Genomic DNA, 24,286 nt, shown 5'->3' with positions numbered 1-24,286 from the left:
TGTGGGTGACCACCCACAGCTATTGTGAACGGCCAGGTTGATGTTCGCAATGGTCAAGACCATCGCGACCATCGGGCTTGCGACGAGACCCTTGTGGTAGGGTCTCATGGCCACAAGCCCCAGAGAGCTTCTGGCTTTAATAGAGCCGGAAGCTCTCCCACTGACATCACTGGTGATGTCAGTGGGGCCGCCCCCAAACGACAGGCGTTCCTTCGGGAACGCCTCCGTTTGGCCAGCCACCCCCCAGGCCCGCCTACCAAACGGAGCGAGCTGTCAATCACCATCGACAGCTCGCCCCCTTGGTGTGAGACCCGGAGCGACGGAGCACCCATCGCTAGCCGGGTCTCGTAAATGCGCACAACGGAGCCGGCTCCGCCGTGCGCATGCCCAGTGGGCAAACATCGACCTGGTTGCGAGCGCTCAGCGCTAGCGACTAGGTCTGAATCAGGCCCACAGTACGAGTAAAAAAGGAAAAAAAAAGGTAATTGTCAGGGAGAACAAACTTCATGTCAAATCGTAAACATTTCTGACTGATCATGGAGGGAAGTTATAATTGTCAAAGAAGTTTTAGCAAAGTGACTTCCTAATGGTCTAAGCCTTATAAAGTGGAGAGTGATAAAGTACCAACCAATCAGCTCTGGCCATTTTTCAAACACAGCCTGTAAAGTGACAGGAGCTGATTGATTGGTACTTTATCACTTTTTAAGGCTTAGTACATCTCCACAACAGTGAGAGCATGACATTTTTGCATTTCATCATTTTACTCTATAGCATAGCTATCATCTAACCCTGGTATAACACTAGCGCTCCCGCTAGGCTGTTTTAGCGGGGCGTGGCGCCCTGCCCTCCTTCTGGAAGGCAAAAAGCACACTGCCCTCACAGCCTGCAGGTGCCCTCTTAATCTGCGGGTCGCAGTGTCCCGCGGGTGGGGAAATGTGCGGTGACCTGGCTCGGCATCTATTCTCCCCGTCGGCAGAGCTTGGGGGCTGCCCGACGTGTCTGTAAGTGCTGGGCACGCCCCCAAGAGTGACAAAAAGGGGGCACGTCTTATAGACATACCCCCTTTTCAATGGCCACGCCCCCTTTACGGATGCGCCCTCTCTAGCTCCGGCGCCCTGCCAGCCGCTGGAGCTAGAGTGAACACTATAACACAGAGCATCGCCTTACAGATGTGTCCTCAGTCACTTAACGTTCTTGTGCCATACAGATGCTTGACGAGACTTAAGGCGGGTACACACTTAAGGTTATGCTCCATGAGCGATATCGCTAAGTGTTTTTCCTTCACCTGGCTCAACGACATTGTGCATACACACTGACCGATATCGTTAACGTCATCGTTCAGTGACGTCACCCGCCTCATCCCTGAGCATGCAGTTTCTGACGATATCCTCAGGTTGGACTGCACGTTCGGGCGATGAAAGATAACGATATCGTTCATACACACTGGATGATATAAACGCTATGAACGATAACGGTTTCATCCAATTTATCATCTAGTGTGTACGAGCCTTTACACGGGCCACCACAGGTAACACCAATAGTGTATTAAGGGCTTGTATTAATAACGATGTTTACACATTTGAGCGATTATCAGTAAACCGCGCATGGGTCGAGGTACATTACCGTAGTCGCTCGCAGTGTTATTGACAGGGAGAGTTTGGGGGGAGGTAACGGCAGTGGCGGTAAAGGATGCAGACATATTGCGATCGTTTAGGGGGCGTGTCACACCTGCGACTGCGAACCCCTGCGCAAGAAATCTCTGGCATCTCATTTCCCATCCTGCAAGACCAGAGGCTTACTCAGGACTTCGACAATCGAATGATCTTCGATCCAAGCTGCGTCTCTGTAACAATTTGGCAGACGCTTTGGATTTGCAAAGCCGCGGGTGGGCGTCACAATAATTTGCCAGAATCGAGCCCTAAGTAGTAGTATTTTTGTTGCAAAGAAGTTGGTATAAAACAGCAGCTTAAGACGTATATATAAGAAAATGTGGCACGGTGTGTTTAAGTCGCAAAGTCCGTGGCGCGCAAAACAGCGCTACAGTGTTTGGCGCGATTTAAGGATAATGTAGATGTGTCCACATAATATAACACCTTCTACACCTTTTAAAAAAAGACCGACAAATACAACAGAATGGCTATAGCCAAAGACATTTTTCATATTGGCAAGAATTAATCAAGTCCAGGGGGTATATTTAATAAAGGTCCATATTTAAATCAATTTTAAATCGATGTTGTGTATTTGGGGCAAAATCACACATTCACTAACACTTAAAAGAAAAACAAATATTGTATGTAAGTAAATGTGTGATTTAGCCCCAGAAACACATCGAAGTTGATTGATTTAGATCGATTTCAAATAGACCTTTAGTAAATATATGATGTTAAAGGAGTTTACACCATCCAGCATCTTTCATTTGTCTGCTATGCCCCCCTCCTGTAACTTTTGCAAAAAAACATCCCACCTTCTCCCTCAAACCTTCAATCTATTTCTGTCATGTCAATACATCATCAGGCAGGGTCGATTATTTCCATTCTCCTCGTATAGGATATAGCGCAGCTAAAGCCAGCCATACATTGGGCCATTTGCATCTTGCTATGCGACGGGGGATTCCTACGGCCGACATATCGGGCGGTCCCCACACACGTTGCGATCGGGTGGCTGACCGCCCCGATACGCCAGCACCCCCCTCCCCCACCCGCATAGCGCTGCATGGGATCGACATCGCATCCCCAGAACAACTGAACCTGCAGTAAGATCTGGAGGTGCGATGTACGACCCCATCGGATCGGCTGCTTTATCGCACCATGTATGTGCACCTTAAATCAGATTCTTCGGTGACCACTTTTATGCGGATTCTAATGGTAATGAAAATAATCAACCCTGTCTAATGCTAGAAGTGCAGAGCAGGGAATGACAAAGGAACAGATAGAAAGAAAAAAAAAAAAACTATGGGCTAAATGTAATAGCCTGCGAGCTGCGAGCTGCAGGAATACATGCTAGTATGCCCGTATTATTAAAGCAGCAAACATGTTAAAGGCTAAACCAGCTTGTTTAGCCTTTAACATGCTTGCCGCTTTAAAAATACAGGCATACTCGCATGTATTCCTGCAGGGGGTGCCGGCTGCGTAATCAGTATGATTTACCGCCGGACCCATGCCCGGCGGTTGGAATCTCGACAGAGGAGGAAATCCCGATCGTCCAAGGCAAGTATTATCTAGCCTAATTCTACTCCCTAACCCTAACCCTCCCTTAGGGGTGCCTAACCCTAACCTTCCCCACCCACAGTGCCTAACCCTAATCCCCCTTCTAAATGCCTAAACCCAAGTCCCCAGTGGGGGTGCCTAACCCTGAGTCCCCCCCGGGGGTGCCTAACGCTGACCACCCCATGTCCTCCCCCCCCCCTATATATCTAGTAAATGTAGCGGGAGGGTAGATACTGTACAGAGAACATTAAAGTAGGATGGAAGCGGAAACCGATTCAAACCTAACTGAAACGCTTCTAACACAAAGATCAATGAGATTCTGTAAAGAGATAGGGGCCAAAATTAATTCCAGTCAGGATTAATCAACATGAAGAAGAAACGTTTGCTTGATTGCATTGCTGTTAATGTTTATAGCTACTAAATAAAATACGTGATAAATCGCCCAAACTGTCCTCGCTGCACTGTTAGTTTGCTCAACATGTCACAGATTACCCGGTACGCAGATGATTTAAATCTCGTCCTTTCTAAGAAGCTAATCACAGCATAAAAAGACCCACTCACCTAAATCTGCCAAGTATGCCGATATTAATACATACATTTTCATACCAGCTACCAAATGGGTGTACAATTTAACCCAGCGCCTGTTATAAAGTCGTCGTTAGCACCTAATTAACTCAATTCTTAAAGTGATCAGTGACCTTCATCAGGATGTACAAAGAGAGAATATATGGAAATCTGATTCACAAAACCACATTTATTAACCTTAAAGCAAGTAAAATAAAAAATACTAAAGTTTTAAGAGGCGCAGTGTGTCTAAGAGGCCATCCTGGACAAACCTTCATATTTCCGCAAAATACCCACAACCTTTGTAATTTTCATTCATAAAATGAGCAAAATACACAAAATTGTGAGAAAATGAAAAGAAATACATACCTTCAAAAATCGGACGAGTTCGGGCGCAATGAGCCTGAGAGGCCAGGAAGGTCACTACTGCACTCCACATAGGCGGCGTGAAACCTGGCCAGGGGGGTTTCAAACAGCACCTATAGATAGGAAGGTACTAGGAGGGTAAGGCCCCTGCGACCCCTTGTGGCAGAGAGGTGAGCGAGAAAAGCTTTGTGGCTCCTGACGTAGGGTTAAATGTGTTTCTTATATCATTACTCCATAGTATCCAGAAAAGAATCTAATATTTTAACTTTTGCTCTCCATTAGAATTGTAGCCGCAATTTCCCAGGACGTTCCGCTAAAATGAATTTACGGTTATGTGGGTTTATTGATGAAACCCATGACACATGGCAATAACCATACTGTACAGGGCCTCAGCTTCATACTGGGTATCGTAGGAGCGATTACCACCATTCACTAAACTAATTACATGAAAGGAATAATGAGATGGATTGATTGAAAGCTCTAATACGTACGTCAGACCGTCTTCATTGTCCGGGTGGTAGTGTCGTTGAACAGGCTGATCTTCATCGGAGAAGCCATCAGAATTTCTTTCATCTCCAATTAGAGGCTTCATCACTTCCATGTCTACAGAATAAATCACAGGGAAAAGCATTGTGACGGCGCTAAAAGCAGGCAAGTATTTCCATACAGAGCGGCCACATTTTACATAGAAATAAATAAAGGCGCAACAGTGATGAGGGAGAAAAGAAAAAGAAAAGACATTTCTTGGGCCAATTTTATATATGTAGGGCATCCTAATTTTTTTTACTCTTCAGCTGGAAAAGGAGTTTAGAAAAAAAGTTGTTATTCTTTTGTTATGTTATGTATAAAGCCTGGAAAGCTGGTCACAAGGATAACAAAAGCACTGTTAAGGTCATACACGGGAGATAGATTTGTCCCAGATTTCTGACCAATATGTATTAAAATCCCAGAAAAATGTCTGAGATTGCAAAAACAGACTTGATAGACATTTAGGCTTTAGTAAAAGCCGGTTAAGAGTTCCTGGGGTTATGGATGGAGAGTGAGGGTCCATTTCAGGACTTCAGACTGTGAACAGGGTAATTAGTACTTGCACCTGTAAGAGGCTGATTAAAGGCCCCCATACATCAGCGACGGATCGCCTTTCACAGATATGCCGATCCCCATAGGACGTTGATCGTAATCAGCAAATCTGTGAAATCCAACATGGTGGATTTCACAGATCCTCCGACCCGGCAGGCGACCCGTCACTGATGTATGAGGGCCTTTAAACAGCCTCTTACAGGTGCAAATGCTAATTATCCTGTTCTCAGGCTGAAGTTGGCAAATGGTGGATTTCACCGATCCTCCGACGGATCGCGGAACATCGATGGCCGCCGGTCGGCATTTCCGACAGGTGGACCGGTGTTTCCGATACGATCTCAGGATCGCGCAATCCGCCGTTAGATGTAGGGTCTCACTACCTGGGCAAACAGACAGCAGGCTTGTTAAGAGACTTAAGTTAAGCGATTTACTGACCGTGAATACTGTGCACATGTCTATGTTTGTGGTAGGAGCATTAGATCCTACCACTGATGAGAGAGGAAATCTCTATGTTTAGTTAGAGCCCAGACGGGTTAAGATTTTGTTTTGGCCTTTTCTTTTACTGCATAATAAGCCAGCTTCGGCTAATTGCACAGAAACCCTGGGCTGGTGTCCTTTTTTTTTTGGCTGTGTGTTGGGAAGTGTCCATCTACCCCAGGAGAGGGCACCCCTATCTTGAGCCCCTCACACTACAAAAATATATCATTCAAGAACAGTCAATAATACAATGTTTCCACAATTGCTATGAGTCTCAATATTACTATTAATGTTTCCGCTGCACTGAGGAGGAAAAATAGTCAACTACTGTATTAAAAAAACCTACATACGCAGCCAGTATTTACCATGTTGTAGATCCCTTCCCTATGCAAAACAGTTGCTCAAAAATTTATTTTATCAGCAGTATTTGCTCCATATTGTTTTTTGCCTTTTCTCCAGAGCAGAGATGTGGCCTTGTAGTTAGAGGCCACCTCTCCAGGCCCTATAGCACCCGCACACCTGCATGGGCGGAACCTGCTCTACTGAGCACTTTAACCAAAATATCTCAAGACACATTCTGAGTGGAACAGGACACGAGGAAAGAACTCTCAAAATCCTGCAGTCCACTGATCCCTGTATATATGCACACAAAGGGATGAGGGGGTCTGCAGGATTTCCAGGACAGAACAAAATGCTGCCCAATTCTCAGACAACATGAGTCTGAACTGGTCACCTGTTGCCCGGTATACAGGACTGGCCGCTGCAAAATACTCCTGCTTGTTTCCTGGGGAAACCACATCCTTCCATAGACTGTCTGCGACCCCCAAGCGAGTTTAAACTCTCAAAACAAACAGATTTACCATAGGAAGAATTTAAGCTGAATCAGGACAGACGTGCTGCATTATCGCAGTAAATATCGCCAACGCCGATCTAGACAAAGTCCATAGTTATATTTGGATGATATTAATTCTTTACCTCATACACGATAAAAAAAATATATATTTTATTTTTTATTTTACTTGCTTAACCTTCGGTGAACTTGGTGGGGTGTGACATACCCCAGCATGATTTAAACTCCTATAACGTTAAAAAAAAAAAAATACTGCATAGAAGTTGCCATTTTGTGTAGCTGGAGTTAAGAGGTTGTCAGTTTGCGTACTGACGGCGGTTTAATGCAGCTAGAACAGCGAGTTAACGTGCGTAAAGCGTGTGTGGGAATCTCATACCACACCTGATTCGGCACCTGCCTTGATGTCAGCCAAGTGTGATCTCTTTAAGACTGAGTGGACTAAAGGCCCCCATACATCAGCAATCTGAAAACCACAATTGAACAATTTGAAGATTTATTGCCCGATCTTAGGATTTCCCAATCGAGCAATCTGCGCCCATACATTACAGATCTTTTTCAGTGATTTGCAGATCGATTGCAGCAAACACAGATCTGGCAATCTTGAAAGGCCCATCATTTTGCTAGAAACGGTCTGCAAATCTGCTGATCATGTCCATACACTAGCAATCTACAGCCCCAATCGATCTGTGAAATCCAACATGTTGGACAATCTGATTAAACAATTCCAATCACTTTTTGGTTGCAATCTGCGAATTGTGAAGCCCATATATTGCAGATTTGTATACACAATCGATTGCAAATTGCACGATTGCTCCAATCCATCTCTGATGTATGGGGGCCTTTAGTTCATTTTAATTGTTTCTAATTGTTCATAAGTTTACATTTTTACTGCCGATTGTGATTCAAATGCGTTCCAAAGATCTTTTTCAAAAAAGTTGTTACTAGAAGACCTTTCAGCAGAAAAGAAGGGGGAGAAGCAGGTGCACACTATGATCAAAATATTTATAATAAACTGTATTTAAGGTACACTTGAAGGTGATACCCCTTCTCTTGGGCTAGCACTCCTCCTACCTGCCCCAGGTGATTTTGATTTTAATTGCTATGGGTCCTTTGCATTGCAGTACACACATTTAATCAGGGTTGTCGAATTTTGATTTCTCCTACCCGGGAGAAGCCTGGACAGGAGAAGCAGGTAGGCGGAGTTGGGGACGGCCGGGTTGCGTCATTAAGCCCCGTCCCCTCGCGGGAATTACTTTCGCTTTGGGGGTAGGCAAGTATGCATTTAATGAGCTCTATGAAAGGCAAGTCCTAGATAAATTATGTAATGTGTCAGTATTAGGGATGTTCGGGACCCATTTTAGAAGGTTCACCGTGATGTAGCAGGTGGGCAAACATCTTTGGCCGAATACGGTATGTACTAAGAAACCTTACTTTAAAAACCATGTTAATTGCTGGAGTTCATTCTAAATATTTTGATCAATAGAAATTCTTAGTGCTTATAGTGTGCACCTGCTTCTCCTCCTCCTTTTCTGCTGTAGAACTACAGGTCTCAGCATGGTAGCACCTATTATTATGTTTAAGATTGGGATGTGCAGCTCAGCCCCCCCTATTTTACTAGAAGACCTTAGAAAAGTTTAGTTCGTAAAAAAAAAAAAGTGTTATTTTTGTTTCCTTGTTTTAAAATATTAAAAGAGTTTATTCCCTTTTTATTATTTACTTTTATACCTTAAAAAGGGACAAGAATCGATGTTAGGACAGTCGGGATTACTGTCATACTAAATTAGTATACTTATGGTGAAGTATAGATAGCATGGGGTATGAGATACCCCACATGGTTCATTTTTTCCACCTGGTTCACAAAAGAATAATTAACATGTGGCAACACTGAAAAATAAATACTATGGAGATCTTTAGCTGCAATAGAAGTACAGAGTGAAAACTCAAGTCTCTAAAACTAGAGACAAAAACCCACCACGAAACAAGAACACAAAATATATACACATGTAAAAGACATACAGAGCGCCGAAAAAAACGGCTCTATTACACTGCTAACATCATGAAAGGTTAGCAGCTTCAAACAGCTTATAAGAGACTTGTAAAATAAAGCATGCTCTGTTCTCTCCTGGTTGAGTACTAGCTGAAGGCTTCGGTGAAATGTGTAAATATTTTTTTTCTTTTTAAGTATCCCCTTGAAAATTAGTTCACAGATCTCACACTGGCCTTTGATGCGGCAAACCAAAGCGCAGCTACAATCGCCGACTTCAGCCAGCGCAGAAGAGCCTCATTTCAGGCGATGTGTTAATGCACGCGTGCTGCAAGCCAGTTATTAGCCACCCAATGGGGACGATTCAAATCAACGCGATGTAAATAGCGCCGGGAGATAGCTCCCGGAGCTATTCAATTCATCGCGAAGTTAGGTCGGGGAAGGCTCGTTACTGCGCCTTAAACAGGGTGTTTAGGCGCGATAATGGGCATTCCCCGACCTAACTTCCCGGCGCGAGGCTGTTTTCCAGGCGCGAAGGGCAGAAAACAGTCTCGCGACGGGACTTTTGTCGGATTTCTTCTCTCATCCCCGGAGGGATGAGAGAAGAAATCATTAGTCGGACTTGGCAGCACGGTGTATTGAATAGCTACGGGAGCTCACTCCCGGAGCTATTTACATCGCGTTGAATAGAATCGTGCCCAATGAGTGCAGAGCAGTGCTTCCGACAAGTTCTCCTCTTGACTCATTGCTCTCTATCTGTATGTTAAGTCTTAATCACTGTCATTCACTAGACTGGAAGGAAGCCTCTGCACATTGCCGGCTTCGGAATTGTGCTAGTAAAAATGTACTTAAAACCTAAGATAAGTAAATGCCCCCATGGATCACTATATAATGATGCTGCTATCTACATATGTATTGTGCAAGCCACCTGTCCAAGAAATCACTTCATGTTGTTTAAAGATGAAGCAGTGTATTTTACTCGGATAAAGAACCCTGTCTGAGGAGTTCATGGGGTTCCTAAAGGGGCCTATCCATTAGACTCCTTTTTTTAATGATCCAAATAAAAACCAGGAGGTTTTGGTCAGATTGTTCAGAAAGTCTTCAAATGGATAGCCGGCAAGGACCAGCGATGCGCGTGCACGCTGGGTCCTTGTCGACACCGACTATCTGTGGAACATGCCCGTCAACCTGACGACGAGCGTCAGGTTCCACATGTTCACAGATAGCAGGTCGGTCTTCTGCACTGAATGACGTTCAGTGGCGAAGGACTGAACGCCAGTCGTTTAGGTCGCCAAATGGATAGGCCCCTTAATTTATCACATGTTCACATTTCCACATTATAAGCGCTGTGTCAGCGGGTGATGGATTCTGGTCTGAAGTTCAACATATAACTAGGTCAATGTGTACTTTCGAAGTGACACCGCTTGCAAAAAAAAAGAAGAGGCAAAAACATTGTGGAAATGAGCCCCAAGACATAAAGCAAATGTCATTATTTAGAATGATCTATGTATATGGGTGTTTTATATAGTTTGCTTGTTTTTTTACTTCAGGTTTTTTGGCAGTCATTACATAAGGATCAATTATCCCTCTCATGCCTTCAGCCTGCCCTGTCTGCTTTACAATGTGCTTTGTGCAAATTCGCTGCGACACTACAATGCCTAATACATTTGTGATGGTAATGGCACATTTATTATCAATAAGAACTGGTAGATTATACTGCTGTGTCCTCGTACATCTAGCCTCAATACGCCATGCAGCGCAACTTGCCTGGCATGAGAGAGCCGCCAGGTCCCGTGCTACCCTGCTAGAGTCGGGCATTTTTGGGGGGGACAAAGTGGCAATGGTTTGCGACTAGGACGCACCAGCAGACTGTGCTGATTAATGTGATATGTGACACATGTATATCTGTGAGCACCAGTGTTTGTATATGAACCACAGCACAAAATCCTCCTTGCTTGGCTCTTGCGTCCCTATATGCGCTGGTGAGCCTAGATTGCCACCGTAAGTCCCGGTTTCGCAGACTGTTAATTTGTGAGTTAAACTAATATCAGTGAGAAAAACAAATCTTATCCATTCACAAGGAAACTAGTCACTAATACATGTATGAACAATATTTAGTGAATCGTTAATACCACTTTCACACATAGCCAAAAACCCAGGTCCTGCTCAGGTCTACAAGGATCGCACCCGGATTGACAGTCCCAGGTCTGCAACCTTGTAATCAACCAGGGTTATTCAGGGGACTTGCAACCCGGGTCAACTGCCCGGCTCATGTCTGAATGTCGCTACACAGATTTTTAGACTAGGGTCGCGCCGAGAAAATATGAGATATGGTAAGAACTTACCCTTGTTATCTCTATTTCTACGAAGTCCATAGGGTTCCACAGGATACCTTGGGGTATAGGTGTGACGTCAGTCGCAGGGCACCAAAGAGTTAAGCTTTCAGCCTCCCAGGATGCACTAGGTCCCCCTCCTATACCCCGCCCCCAGGCCAAGGCACCTCAGTTAGTTACCAAGCCATAGGCCGGAGGAGGAGAAGGAAGAGAGAGAACAAAGATCTGGACACATACAAGAATCACATTCTCACCAGAGGGAGACGGAAAACCGGTGACCAGAGCAAAGCCCATCTGCAGCACAGGTGCGACAGGGCGGGAGTCCTGTGGAACCCTATGGACTTCGTAGAAATAGAGATAACAAGGGTAAGTTCTTACCATATCTCATATTTTCTACTTCAGGGTCCATAGGGTATCCACAGGATACCTTGGGGATGTCCCAAAGCAGTATCCTTTAAGGGTGGGGACGCTCCTGTGCAGAAAGGAGAATCCGCCGCCCGAAGGAAGCATCCTGAGAGGCGAAGGTGTCAAACCTGTAATACCTCACGAAGGTATGGACAGAAGACCACGTAGCAGCCTTGCAGATCTGAACTGCCGAGGCACCACGTCAAGCTGCCCACGAAGGACCCACAGACCTAGTGGAATGAGCCTTCAGAGAAGGAGGGACCGGTAGGCCTTCATGAAGATAAGCTTCAGAAATAGCCATACGGATCCAGGCTGCCAAAGTTTGCTTTGAAGCAGGCCAACCCTTTTTACAGAAGCCATAGAGGACAACAAAGCGTCCGACTTCCTAAACAAAGAAGTGCGGTCCACATAAGTCCTTAAGGCCCGCACAACATCCAAAGAGGCCTCACCCACGGAAAGACCCGGTGAGTTAAAGGCCGGAACCACTATTTCCTCGTTAACCTGAAACTGGGAAACAACTTTGGGGAGAAACTCGGGCCGAGTGCGGAGCACTGCCCTGTTCCCATGAAAAAAACCAAGAAAGGGGGTCTACAAGAAAGAGCCCCTAACTCAGAAACACGTCTGGCTGAAGCAACGGCCAGAAGGAAAACAGTCTTAGCTGTTAGCCATTTAATATCCACTGAGCCCAGTGGTTCAAACGGCGGTCCTTGGAGAGTCCTCAGGACCACAGCCAAATCCCAAGGCGCCACAGGTGGAACAAAGGGCGGCTGAATACGGAGAACACCTTGCATAAAGGTGCGCACATCCGGGATTGTAGCAATCCTACGGTGAAACCAGACAGATAGGGCCGAAACCTGTACCTTCAAAGAAGCAAGGCGAAGCCCATGATCTAGTCCCGCTTGCAGGAAGGCGAGAATCCGAGACAGACGAAACTCCCGCGGTGCATAACCTCTCGGTCGACACCACTGGAAGAACGTATGCCACACGCGATGGTATATCCTCGCGGAAGACGGTTTCCGAGCTCGTAACATGGTACACAGCATAGAGCTGGCAAACCCCCAGGACCTCAGCATGGCCATCTCAACAGCCACGCCGCCAAAGACAGCCGAGTCAGGTCCGGGTGAAGACAAGGACCCTGAGACAGAAGGTCCGGTCGTAGCGGCAACCGCAGAGGACTGTCCACGGACAGACCCTGAAGGTCTGAGAACCAGTGCCGTCTGGGCCACGCGGGAGCTATCAACAGGAGCGTCCCTCCTTCCTGTTTGAATTTCCGGATTACCCGTGGAAGAAGGGAGACCGGAGGGAACAGGTATGCGAACCTGAACGTCCACCGGACGGACAGAGCATCCACCAGAGACGCCCCTTCGTCTCTTGTGCGAGACCCGTACACCGGCAACTTGTTGTTGTGCCGGGACGCCATGAGGTCGATTTCTGGAAGACCCCACCTGTCCACCAGTAGTTGAAAAACGTCCGGGTGCAGGGACCATTCCCCTGGATGAACGTCCTGGCGACTTAGAAAGTCCGCCTCCCAATTTAGCACTCCCGGGATGAAGACCGCTGATATGGCCGGAAGATTGCGCTCCGCCCAAACCAGGATCCGAGAGACCTCTACGAGAGCCGCCCGACTGCGAGTTCCTCCTTGCCTGTTTATGTAGGCCACGGTGGTAGCATTGTCCGACTGGACCTGCACCGGGTGACCCTGGAGAAACCGCTGTGCCTGCAGGAGAGCATTGAAGACCGCACGGAGTTCCAAGATATTTATTGGAAGCTCCGCTTCTGTCGGTGTCCACCTGCCCTGGAACAAGTGTGGACCCGAAACTGCTCCCCAGCCTCGAAGACTGGCGTCCGTTGTCAACAGGACCCAATTTGGAACCCAGAACGGACGTCCCTTGTTGAGGTGGGTCATCTTTAACCACCACGCAAGGGACAGGCGAACCTCCGGGGTGAGCACAATCGTCTGGAACTTCAGAGACTGAGGCAGCCCGTTCCACTTGGACAGGATCAGGTGCTGCAGAGGTCTAGAGTGAAACTGGGCGTATTCCACCATGTCGAACACCGACACCATGGAGCCCAGTAACCTCATCGCCGAGTGTAAGGACACCCGGCGGCTGTGCAGACAACTGCGCACCCTTGACTGTAAAGCAGAGATCTTGTCCTCCGTCACGAAGATCCTTTGCTGTCCCGAGTCCAATAAGGCTCCAAGATGCAGAATCCTCCGAGACGGGATTAGAGTGGACTTCTGCCAGTTAATTAGCCAGCCGTGCCGTTGCAGCAGTGCAATGGTCAGGTCCAAGTGGTGTAACAGGAGCTCTGGAGATACTGCCACCAATAACAGGTCGTCCAAGTACGGCAACATGCGGACTCCTTGCAGCCGCAGAGAAGCCGCCATGACCGCCATAGCGTCCTGTATGTCCAATGACACCATGTAGTCCCCAGGTTCCAGCGCCAGAATGATGGACCGTAGGGTCTCCATCCGAAACTTCGGGACCCGCAAAGACTTGTTGAGTGCTTTGAGGTTGAGAATCGGACGATATGACCCATTGGGTTTCTGTACCAAAAATAGATTTGAATAGAAACCCTGGCCCCTCTGGGAGAATGGAACAGGCACTATAACTCCAGCCTGGAGCATAGTGTGCAATACCTTCCGCAGCTCCGTAGCCTTGTTCCGGTCTGATGGTAGACCCGTGGTGAAGAATCGAGCCGGGGGTCTGTGCCGGAAGGAGAGGGCGTACCCGTGAGAGACCACCTCCAGAACCCAAGTGTCTGTCGTAGTGAACGACCAACACCGGGAGAACTGCAGCAGGCGGCCTCCCACCCTGGGATCCCCCAAGGGGAGACCCGGACCGTCAGGCCGCAGGCTTGTCATCTGGCTTGGGGGCCGGACGTCTGGTACTCCATGCCTGTTTCCGGGGCTTGCCCGATTTCTTAGGGCCAGCCTGTCGAGGAAACGACTGTGGTTTGGGCCTGCCCTGGGCCCTAGATGACCGAAAGGACGATGGTCCAGAACCAGAAGGAGCAGCGGCCGACGGGAGACAAGCAGATTTGGCTGCCGCCAGCGTGGCCACAATCTTATCCAGATCCGGACCGAAGAGAACTTCTCCGGTAAACGGCAACGCTTCCAGACCTTTCTTGGATCTGCGTCCGCCTTCCAGGATCGCAGCCACAAGGTGCGACGAGCAGCTACCGCTGCTGAAGAAATTCTAGACACCAGAGTACTAATGTCTAGAGCCGCCTCGTTGATGTAGGTGGCCGAATCACGGAGATTGCCAATCAACTCCGCTTGTTCGGCCGGACAGTCGGATTCAAAAGAAGCCTCTAATGAATCCGCCCAGCGCTCCATCGCTCTGGCAACCCAGCAAATGGCCATAGCCGGCCGTGCTGCCCCCCCTGCAAGGGAATAAGCGGACTTCAGGCAGATTTCTACCTTGCGGTCCGTAGCATCCTTAAGGGAGGACATGGATGGCATCGGCAATGTGGCACTACGGACAAGACGGGTCACGTGAGAATCCACCTGTGGAAGGGATTCACACTTAGCAAAATAATTATCCGCGAACGGATAAGCCACCGCCAGGCGTCTCTGCGGCTGGTATCTTTTGCCAGGTTGTTTCCACGCCTCCTCTAAATGGTCCACCAACTGACCCGAAAGAGGAAAGACTGTGGCATCGCCCTTCACATCTTTGAAAAAGGCATACTTAGATTTAGCCGCTGGGGGAACTTCGTCCTCAATCACCAAGGCTGTGCGGACCGCCCGAATAAGTCCAGGAATATATACTTTGGACTTAGCATCAGCGTCCTTAGTATGGAAAGGTTCCTGATCGTAAGGATCCAGAATCTCCCCATCATCAGACGTCCCTTCGTCATCCTCATAAGGAGCGGACAGAGACGCCACCGGCCTTTTATGAGGCCGCATCACAGACTCCCCTTGCAATACATCCGACAAGTGCTGTAAAGAACTCGTCAGGGAGTTAACCCACGCTGGCTCCTGAGAACCCGGGAGCGGGGAAATAGGGAGACTGTGGGGTACCACCAATTGTCGTGGGAACCCCTGCATGGGTGACGACACCACAGACTGCTGGGACAAACCCATCGGAGTAAACGCGGGCTGCGGAGCTAACTGGCCCACTAAAGCTGTTAACGCCTGAGCGAAACAAGCCCAGGGCGGCTCCTGTACCGGTGCTGTAACCGTAATAGGCCGCGCCATGGACAACACTGCCGGCAAAGGCCCTCCGCGCTACCCTCCCCCTCCGCTAACGGTACTTTGCACGTGGTACACTGTAGCCGGAGGGGAAAATCACTTTCAGACATGATGGCACCACGTATGTGACCTCTCTCACCAATTAAGTATTAAATAGGCGAGAGACCACCCTGCAGCACCGCACCGCAAGGGCTTTAGCAGAAAGAACAGGGACAGTAATAAAGCTGACAGTTTAGTGAAGAAAAGTTACAGGCAGCGCTAGCACAGTCACATACAATGCAGAGAAATAACAATTCCTGCACTAACAGCGCTGATCACTCAACTACACAGACACAGGGCCTGGTAGGACACAGCGCTGCATACACAGACCTGAGCCACAGCGGAGGAGAGGTATGCGGGGGGACCCAGACCACGATGCTTCCTTCCAGACTTCCAGCAGCGTTCACCATGCGTTGCAGAGAAGATGGCCGCCGAGGAGCAGAGAGAAGCTGGCCTGGGGGAGGAGCGCTGACACAGGACCAGTCAGCACAGTGCAGAGAGGGCTGTGTGCAGCGGGGGAGGCGCCGGCTGTGAGACAGGGAAGGCGCGCTCCCCTGGCATGCATTTAACCCCTGGGACGCCGCAGCGCTACCGCTCTGCTGCGGTCCGCTGTCCCAGGGGGTAGTGGAAGCGCAGGTTGGTCGCCTGGTTCCACGCTGCAGCCAGTCCCCAGGGAGCCCCCTGCCTGGGGACTTAGGACCATGTGATCAGCGGGGACCCACCGCGGGACCCCGCTGCTTACCTCTGTCCCCCTTGAATCCGGCCATGGTCCGGAGCATCTGGGGTCACCGCTAGCTGTGACCCCAGACGCCCACCAGCATCCCCGGATCAGTACCGGCGTTCTGGTACCGGCGGGGTGTAGGGAAGACAGCATGGACGTCAGGACTGACTGTCCATGCTGTTCATCCAGTTGTGCAGCCACAGCTGCATGAAGAATAAGCTTCAGGGGCTCTTCTAGCCCCCACTCCAACAGGTGCACCCGACTCCGGCCGGGCACCAAACTAAACTGAGGTGCCTTGGCCTGGGGGCGGGGTATAGGAGGGGGACCTAGTGCATCCTGGGAGGCTGAAAGCTTAACTCTTTGGTGCCCTGCGACTGACGTCACACCTATACCCCAAGGTATCCTGTGGATACCCTATGGACCCTGAAGTAGAAAAAGACGCTGGGCTGTCTGGGGTGGTTACAGGTTACTTCATCAGCAGCAGCCAAAAAAAAAAAGTCCCCTTTAAAAGACCTCACACTGAATGACAGGATAGATGTGGTTTGTGTGTAACAGGGGTCTGTGGTGTAGTGTGAAAGGGGTTCTCCAAGCTGGGATCCGGTTTACACGCCTGTTGAAAAACCTGGGTTAGAGCAGGTGTGTATGTCTGAAAGGGGTATAAAAGTGCACGCTCTAGAAAACCTGGGTCAGAGCAGGTGTGTATGTCTGAAAGGGGTATAAAAGTATACGCTCTAGAAAACCTGGGTCAGAGCAGGTGTGTATGTCTGAAAGGGATATAAAAGTACACGCTCTAGAAAACCTGGGTCAGAGCAGATGCGCATGTCTGAAAGGGGTATAAAAGTATACGCTCTAGAAAACCTGGGTCAGAGCAGGTGTGTATGTCTGAAAGGGGTATAAAAGTGCACGCTCTAGAAAACCTGGGTCAGAGCAGGTGTGTATGTCTGAAAGGGGTATAAAAGTGCACGCTCTAGAAAACCTGGGTCAGAGCAGATGTGTATGTCTGAAAGGGATATAAAAGTGCACGCTCTAGAAAACCTGGGTCAGAGCAGATGCGTATGTCTGAAAGGGATATAAAAGTACACGCTCTAGAAAACCTGGGTCAGAGCAGGTGCGTATGTCTGAAAGGGATATAAAAGTGCACGCTCTAGAAAACCTGGGTCAGAGCAGGTGCGTATGTCTGAAAGTGGTATAAAAGTATACGCTCTAGAAAACCTGGGTCAGAGCAGATGCGTATGTCTGAAAGGGATATAAAAGTACACGCTCTAGAAAACCTGGGTCAGAGCAGATGCGTATGTCTGAAAGGGATATAAAAGTGCACGCTCTAGAAAACCTGGGTCAGAGCAGGTGCGTATGTCTGAAAGGGGTATAAAAGTATACGCTCTAGAAAACCTGGGTCAGAGCAGATGCGTATGTCTGAAAGGGATATAAAAGTACACGCTCTAGAAAACCTGGGTCAGAGCAGATGCGTATGTCTGAAAGGGATATAAAAGTGCACGCTCTAGAAAACCTGGGTCAGAGCAGGTGCGTATGTCTGAAAGGGGTATAAAAGTATACGCTCTAGAAAACCTGGGTCAGAGCAGGTGTGTATGTCTGAAAGGGGTATAAAAGTGCACGCTCTAGAAAACCTGGGTCAGAGCAGGTGTGTATGTCTGAAAGGGGTATAAAAGTGCACGCTCTAGAAAACCTGGGTCAGAGCAGATGTGTATGTCTGAAAGGGGTATAAAAGTGCACGCTCTAGAAAACCTGGGTCAGAGCAGATGTGTATGTCTGAAAGGGTATAAAAGTGCACGCTCTAGAAAACCTGGGTCAGAGCAGATGCGTATGTCTGAAAGGGGTATAAAAGTATACGCTCTAGAAAACCTGGGTCAGAGCAGGTGTGTATGTCTGAAAGGGGTATAAAAGTGCACGCTCTAGAAAACCTGGGTCAGAGCAGGTGTGTATGTCTGAAAGGGGTATAAAAGTACACGCTCTAGAAAACCTGGGTCAGAGCAGGTGTGTATGTCTGAAAGGGGTATAAAAGTGCACGCTCTAGAAAACCTGGGTCAGAGCAGATGCGTATGTCTGAAAGGGATATAAAAGTATACGCTCTAGAAAACCTGGGTCAGAGCAGGTGTGTATGTCTGAAAGGGGTATAAAAGTATACGCTCTAGAAAACCTGGGTCAGAGCAGGTGTGTATGTCTGAAAGGGGTATAAAAGTGCACGCTCTAGAAAACCTGGGTCAGAGCAGATGCGTATGTCTGAAAGGGGTATAAAAGTATACGCTCTAGAAAACCTGGGTCAGAGCAGGTGTGTATGTCTGAAAGGGGTATAAAAGTGCACGCTCTAGAAAACCTGGGTCAGAGCAGGTGTGTATGTCTGAAAGGGGTATAAAAGTGCACGCTCTAGAAAACCTGGGTCAGAGCAGATGCGTATGTCTGAAAGGGGTATAAAAGTGCACGCTCTAGAAAACCTGGGTCAGAGCAGGTGCGTATGTCTGAAAGGGGTATAAAAGTACACGCTCTAGAAAACCTGGGTCAGAGCAGGTGCGTATGTCTGAAAGGGATATAAAAGTATACGCTCTAGAAAACCTGGGTCAGAGCAGGTGTGTATGTCTGAAAGGGATATAAAAGTGCACGCTCTAGAAAACCTGGGTCAGAGCAGGTGTGTATGTCTGAAAGGGATATAAAAGTGCACGCTCTAGAAAACCTGGGTCAGAGCAGGTGCGTATGTCTGAAAGGGGTATAAAAGTATACGCTCTAGAAAACCTGGGTCAGAGCAGGTGTGTATGTCTGAAAGGGGTATAAAAGTGCACGCTCTAGAAAACCTGGGTCAGAGCAGGTGTGTATGTCTGAAAGGGGTATAAAAGTGCACGCTCTAGAAAACCTGGGTCAGAGCAGGTGTGTATGTCTGAAAGGGATATAAAAGTATACGCTCTAGAAAACCTGGGTCAGAGCAGGTGTGTATGTCTGAAAGGGATATAAAAGTGCACGCTCTAGAAAACCTGGGTCAGAGCAGGTGTGTATGTCTGAAAGGGATATAAAAGTGCACGCTCTAGAAAACCTGGGTCAGAGCAGGTGCGTATGTCTGAAAGGGGTATAAAAGTATACGCTCTAGAAAACCTGGGTCAGAGCAGGTGTGTATGTCTGAAAGGGGTATAAAAGTGCACGCTCTAGAAAACCTGGGTCAGAGCAGATGTGTATGTCTGAAAGGGATATAAAAGTACACGCTCTAGAAAACCTGGGTCAGAGCAGGTGTGTATGTCTGAAAGGGATATAAAAGTACACGCTCTAGAAAACCTGGGTCAGAGCAGATGCGCATGTCTGAAAGGGGTATAAAAGTATACGCTCTAGAAAACCTGGGTCAGAGCAGGTGTGTATGTCTGAAAGGGGTATAAAAGTGCACGCTCTAGAAAACCTGGGTCAGAGCAGGTGTGTATGTCTGAAAGGGGTATAAAAGTACACGCTCTAGAAAACCTGGGTCAGAGCAGGTGTGTATGTCTGAAAGGGGTATAAAAGTATACGCTCTAGAAAACCTGGGTCAGAGCAGGTGCGTATGTCTGAAAGGGATATAAAAGTGCACGCTCTAGAAAACCTGGGTCAGAGCAGGTGTGTATGTCTGAAAGGGGTATAAAAGTGCACGCTCTAGAAAACCTGGGTCAGAGCAGGTGTGTATGTCTGAAAGGGGTATAAAAGTGCACGCTCTAGAAAACCTGGGTCAGAGCAGATGTGTATGTCTGAAAGGGGTATAAAAGTGCACGCTCTAGAAAACCTGGGTCAGAGCAGGTGTGTATGTCTGAAAGGGTATAAAAGTGCACGCTCTAGAAAACCTGGGTCAGAGCAGATGCGTATGTCTGAAAGGGGTATAAAAGTATACGCTCTAGAAAACCTGGGTCAGAGCAGGTGTGTATGTCTGAAAGGGGTATAAAAGTGCACGCTCTAGAAAACCTGGGTCAGAGCAGGTGTGTATGTCTGAAAGGGGTATAAAAGTACACGCTCTAGAAAACCTGGGTCAGAGCAGGTGTGTATGTCTGAAAGGGGTATAAAAGTGCACGCTCTAGAAAACCTGGGTCAGAGCAGATGCGTATGTCTGAAAGGGATATAAAAGTATACGCTCTAGAAAACCTGGGTCAGAGCAGGTGTGTATGTCTGAAAGGGGTATAAAAGTATACGCTCTAGAAAACCTGGGTCAGAGCAGGTGTGTATGTCTGAAAGGGGTATAAAAGTGCACGCTCTAGAAAACCTGGGTCAGAGCAGATGCGTATGTCTGAAAGGGGTATAAAAGTATACGCTCTAGAAAACCTGGGTCAGAGCAGGTGTGTATGTCTGAAAGGGGTATAAAAGTGCACGCTCTAGAAAACCTGGGTCAGAGCAGGTGTGTATGTCTGAAAGGGGTATAAAAGTGCACGCTCTAGAAAACCTGGGTCAGAGCAGATGCGTATGTCTGAAAGGGGTATAAAAGTGCACGCTCTAGAAAACCTGGGTCAGAGCAGGTGCGTATGTCTGAAAGGGGTATAAAAGTACACGCTCTAGAAAACCTGGGTCAGAGCAGGTGCGTATGTCTGAAAGGGATATAAAAGTATACGCTCTAGAAAACCTGGGTCAGAGCAGGTGTGTATGTCTGAAAGGGATATAAAAGTGCACGCTCTAGAAAACCTGGGTCAGAGCAGGTGTGTATGTCTGAAAGGGATATAAAAGTGCACGCTCTAGAAAACCTGGGTCAGAGCAGGTGCGTATGTCTGAAAGGGGTATAAAAGTATACGCTCTAGAAAACCTGGGTCAGAGCAGGTGTGTATGTCTGAAAGGGGTATAAAAGTGCACGCTCTAGAAAACCTGGGTCAGAGCAGGTGTGTATGTCTGAAAGGGGTATAAAAGTGCACGCTCTAGAAAACCTGGGTCAGAGCAGATGTGTATGTCTGAAAGGGATATAAAAGTACACGCTCTAGAAAACCTGGGTCAGAGCAGGTGTGTATGTCTGAAAGGGATATAAAAGTACACGCTCTAGAAAACCTGGGTCAGAGCAGATGCGCATGTCTGAAAGGGGTATAAAAGTATACGCTCTAGAAAACCTGGTTCAGAGCAGGTGTGTATGTCTGAAAGGGGTATAAAAGTGCACGCTCTAGAAAACCTGGGTCAGAGCAGGTGTGTATGTCTGAAAGGGATATAAAAGTATACGCTCTAGAAAACCTGGGTCAGAGCAGGTGTGTATGTCTGAAAGGGATATAAAAGTGCACGCTCTAGAAAACCTGGGTCAGAGCAGGTGTGTATGTCTGAAAGGGGTATAAAAGTACACGCTCTAGAAAACCTGGGTCAGAGCAGGTGTGTATGTCTGAAAGGGGTATAAAAGTATACGCTCTAGAAAACCTGGGTCAGAGCAGGTGCGTATGTCTGAAAGGGATATAAAAGTGCACGCTCTAGAAAACCTGGGTCAGAGCAGGTGTGTATGTCTGAAAGGGGTATAAAAGTATACGCTCTAGAAAACCTGGGTCAGAGCAGATGCGTATGTCTGAAAGGGATATAAAAGTGCACGCTCTAGAAAACCTGGGTCAGAGCAGGTGCGTATGTCTGAAAGGGGTATAAAAGTATACGCTCTAGAAAACCTGGGTCAGAGCAGGTGTGTATGTCTGAAAGGGGTATAAAAGTGCACACTCTAGAAAACCTGGGTCAGAGCAGGTGTATGTCTGAAAGGGGTATAAAAGTACACGCGCTAGAATACTAGATGAGCCCACAAAATGGCTACCTCCATAGTGTGTATGCGATAGATTGAGACCAATACATGTATTCCCCCAAACATTATGGCGCAGACTATATAATGCAGACAGCTGAGCCAAATTGAGTTTGATAAGGAGAAATCCAGGTTGCTGGCTCAGTAATGATTCACTTAAAAGTAAAACGCAGAATTGCTTATTTAAGCTCATGGAAATCATAATTAAAGAACACCAGAACCATAATCCTATGATTGATTAACAAGATACATATTTTATTAAAATGTAATATTAACAGAGCAACAGAAGACATCCAATAAAACCACCTGGGGTTAGTCACAGGGACTGAGGATGGTAGAAAATCACTTCTAAAAAGAAGATACTATATATAATTACACCAATAATTATTCCAAGCAAAAATGTAATATCACTGATATTTAGTTGGTCTATGAAATTACATGAGTAATGGTGCGTATCCACTAGCAGATATTAATGAGCGAATGCACGTTTACGACATCGTAATCATGCAATCGCTCATTAATCGGGCATGAATCGGACATGAAAATGTCGGAAACAACTGGCGATGCGGGCTCCCACTGGTCGTTTTCGACATCAATCATCGCCTGTACATGCTGGTCAATCTGCCCATAACGATAGACTGACCATGTTCAGGGATTAGGGAGGGTGCCTGCACTGAATGACATATCGCTCAGTGCAGGCACTGCAGGGGAAGAGGAACGACTGTACGATGTCGTTCCGTTATCTGCTAGTGGATACTCACCTTACCCATCACAATCACTACATGACACAAAATCCATCTATTGACATAAATTTATCGATATAATGTCTCTGGTGTAGCTGAATGTCTCGATATGTTATGCGAGAGGTTAATGTGCAGCTTTACGGGGCCAGTCGCTAAGGATATGCACACGGAGAGTGGAACTGAAAAACATACATGGATATATATATATATATATATATATATATATATATTTATTAGGGATGTGCAGGCTCGGATAGGTTCGAGTTTGCACGTTGAGTTCGGATTTTTCCCTCCAAAAAAACGGAACTCAGAAAGAGGCTAAACGTCATCTTACAAGGACGAACATCATCATTCCTGGACTCCAGGAATGATGATGTTCGTCCTTGTAAGATGACGTTTAGCCTCTTTCTGAGTTCCGTTTTTTTGGAGGGAAAAATCCGAACTCAACGTGCAAACTCGAACCTATCTGAGCCTGCACATCCCTAATAAATATATATATATATATATATATATATATTTATATATATCATTTTGGGGGCACTCACATTACACTATGACTGAAACAAATCCAAGCACAGAGACGGTATAAATACTGGGAGCGCACAAGCACAGAGCTGGCTCCTATATATAGATTTTGTATAGAGCATTTCTTTTAAAAAAAATTGAAAATGCCACTAGCATAAGTATTAAACCCAAGTGCGGTGGAAGCCTCAAGATTACACATGAGAAAGATATGTCCTAACAATTGGCTATGAAATAGATTCTACCTGTGAATCATCATAAACGGTCAGCTATTATGAATAAAAGACCCCTTAATTCAAATAACATTGGTCATACTGTGAATTTGAAGAAAAGCTGTGAAAATGAACAAAGAGCATTTAAAAAAAAGAAAAATGAAAGAAAAGTTCTAGACATGTGTAAGATAGAAAAAAGGCTACAAAATAATATCCAAGTGCTTGGATATCTCAGTGAGCACGGCTGGATCAAATGTGAGGAATTGGAAGCCTCATTATGCCACCCAGGCACTGCCTGGACAAGGCCACCTTGCGTTCCCACTAGGCTGTGTGAGTGGGGCACCGGGCCCTGCCTGATTTCAAAAGGGCAGAATGCTGTAAGACAACATGGAGGGTGCTGTCCCCACCCACAGGCCACAGTATCCTGGTGAATCTATTCAGAGCTTGGGGGCAGCCAGGCAGTAAGTGCTGGGCACGACCTAAAGACTGATGAAAAGTGGGCGCGTCTTAAAGACAAGCCCCCCTTTTCTCATGACCACACCCCCTTTTTTGGCACGAACAGGCGTGCCCTTTCTAAGTCCGGCACCGGACCTAGCATGAATACTAGCCATCCCTCAAAAGTCAACATCAGAGCAAGAAGGAGAATTTTCAAAGAGGCCACCAAGACCACTTGGAAGGTGCTACAGAGTACAGTGGCTGAGACTCGAATGAAGGTGTACCAGTCACCCATATCAAGAGCTTTGCATACAGCTGGTATGTATGGAAGGGTGGCTAGAAAGAAGCAATTACTGAAGAAAAACCACAAAAGTTTGCCAGGAAACATCAGTATGACCCAGCATAATATGAGATACGGTTTTATGGTCAGATGAGACAAAAATTTAGTTTTTG

The 24,286-nt window shown here is 47.2% G+C and overlaps 1 protein-coding gene across 1 annotated transcript in view; it reads right to left on the bottom strand.

Moving 5' to 3' along the window:
• SLC36A4 (solute carrier family 36 member 4) overlaps positions 1-24,286 on the bottom strand; it is a 249,841-nt gene that overhangs the window by 205,928 nt on the left and 19,627 nt on the right. The window contains exon 2 of the mRNA XM_088455708.1: positions 4,628-4,739. Coding sequence (XP_088311834.1) covers positions 4,628-4,739 — 112 coding nt within the window. The remainder of the gene's footprint in view (positions 1-4,627; positions 4,740-24,286) is intronic.

The sequence above is a fragment of the Taudactylus pleione genome, unplaced genomic scaffold (genome assembly GCF_031769625.1).
Source record: "Taudactylus pleione unplaced genomic scaffold, aTauple2 ptg000667l, whole genome shotgun sequence".
Lineage (NCBI taxonomy): Eukaryota > Metazoa > Chordata > Amphibia > Anura > Myobatrachidae > Taudactylus > Taudactylus pleione.
Note: the sequence above shows the minus strand (reverse complement) of the source record. Positions and strands in the feature narration are given on the sequence as shown.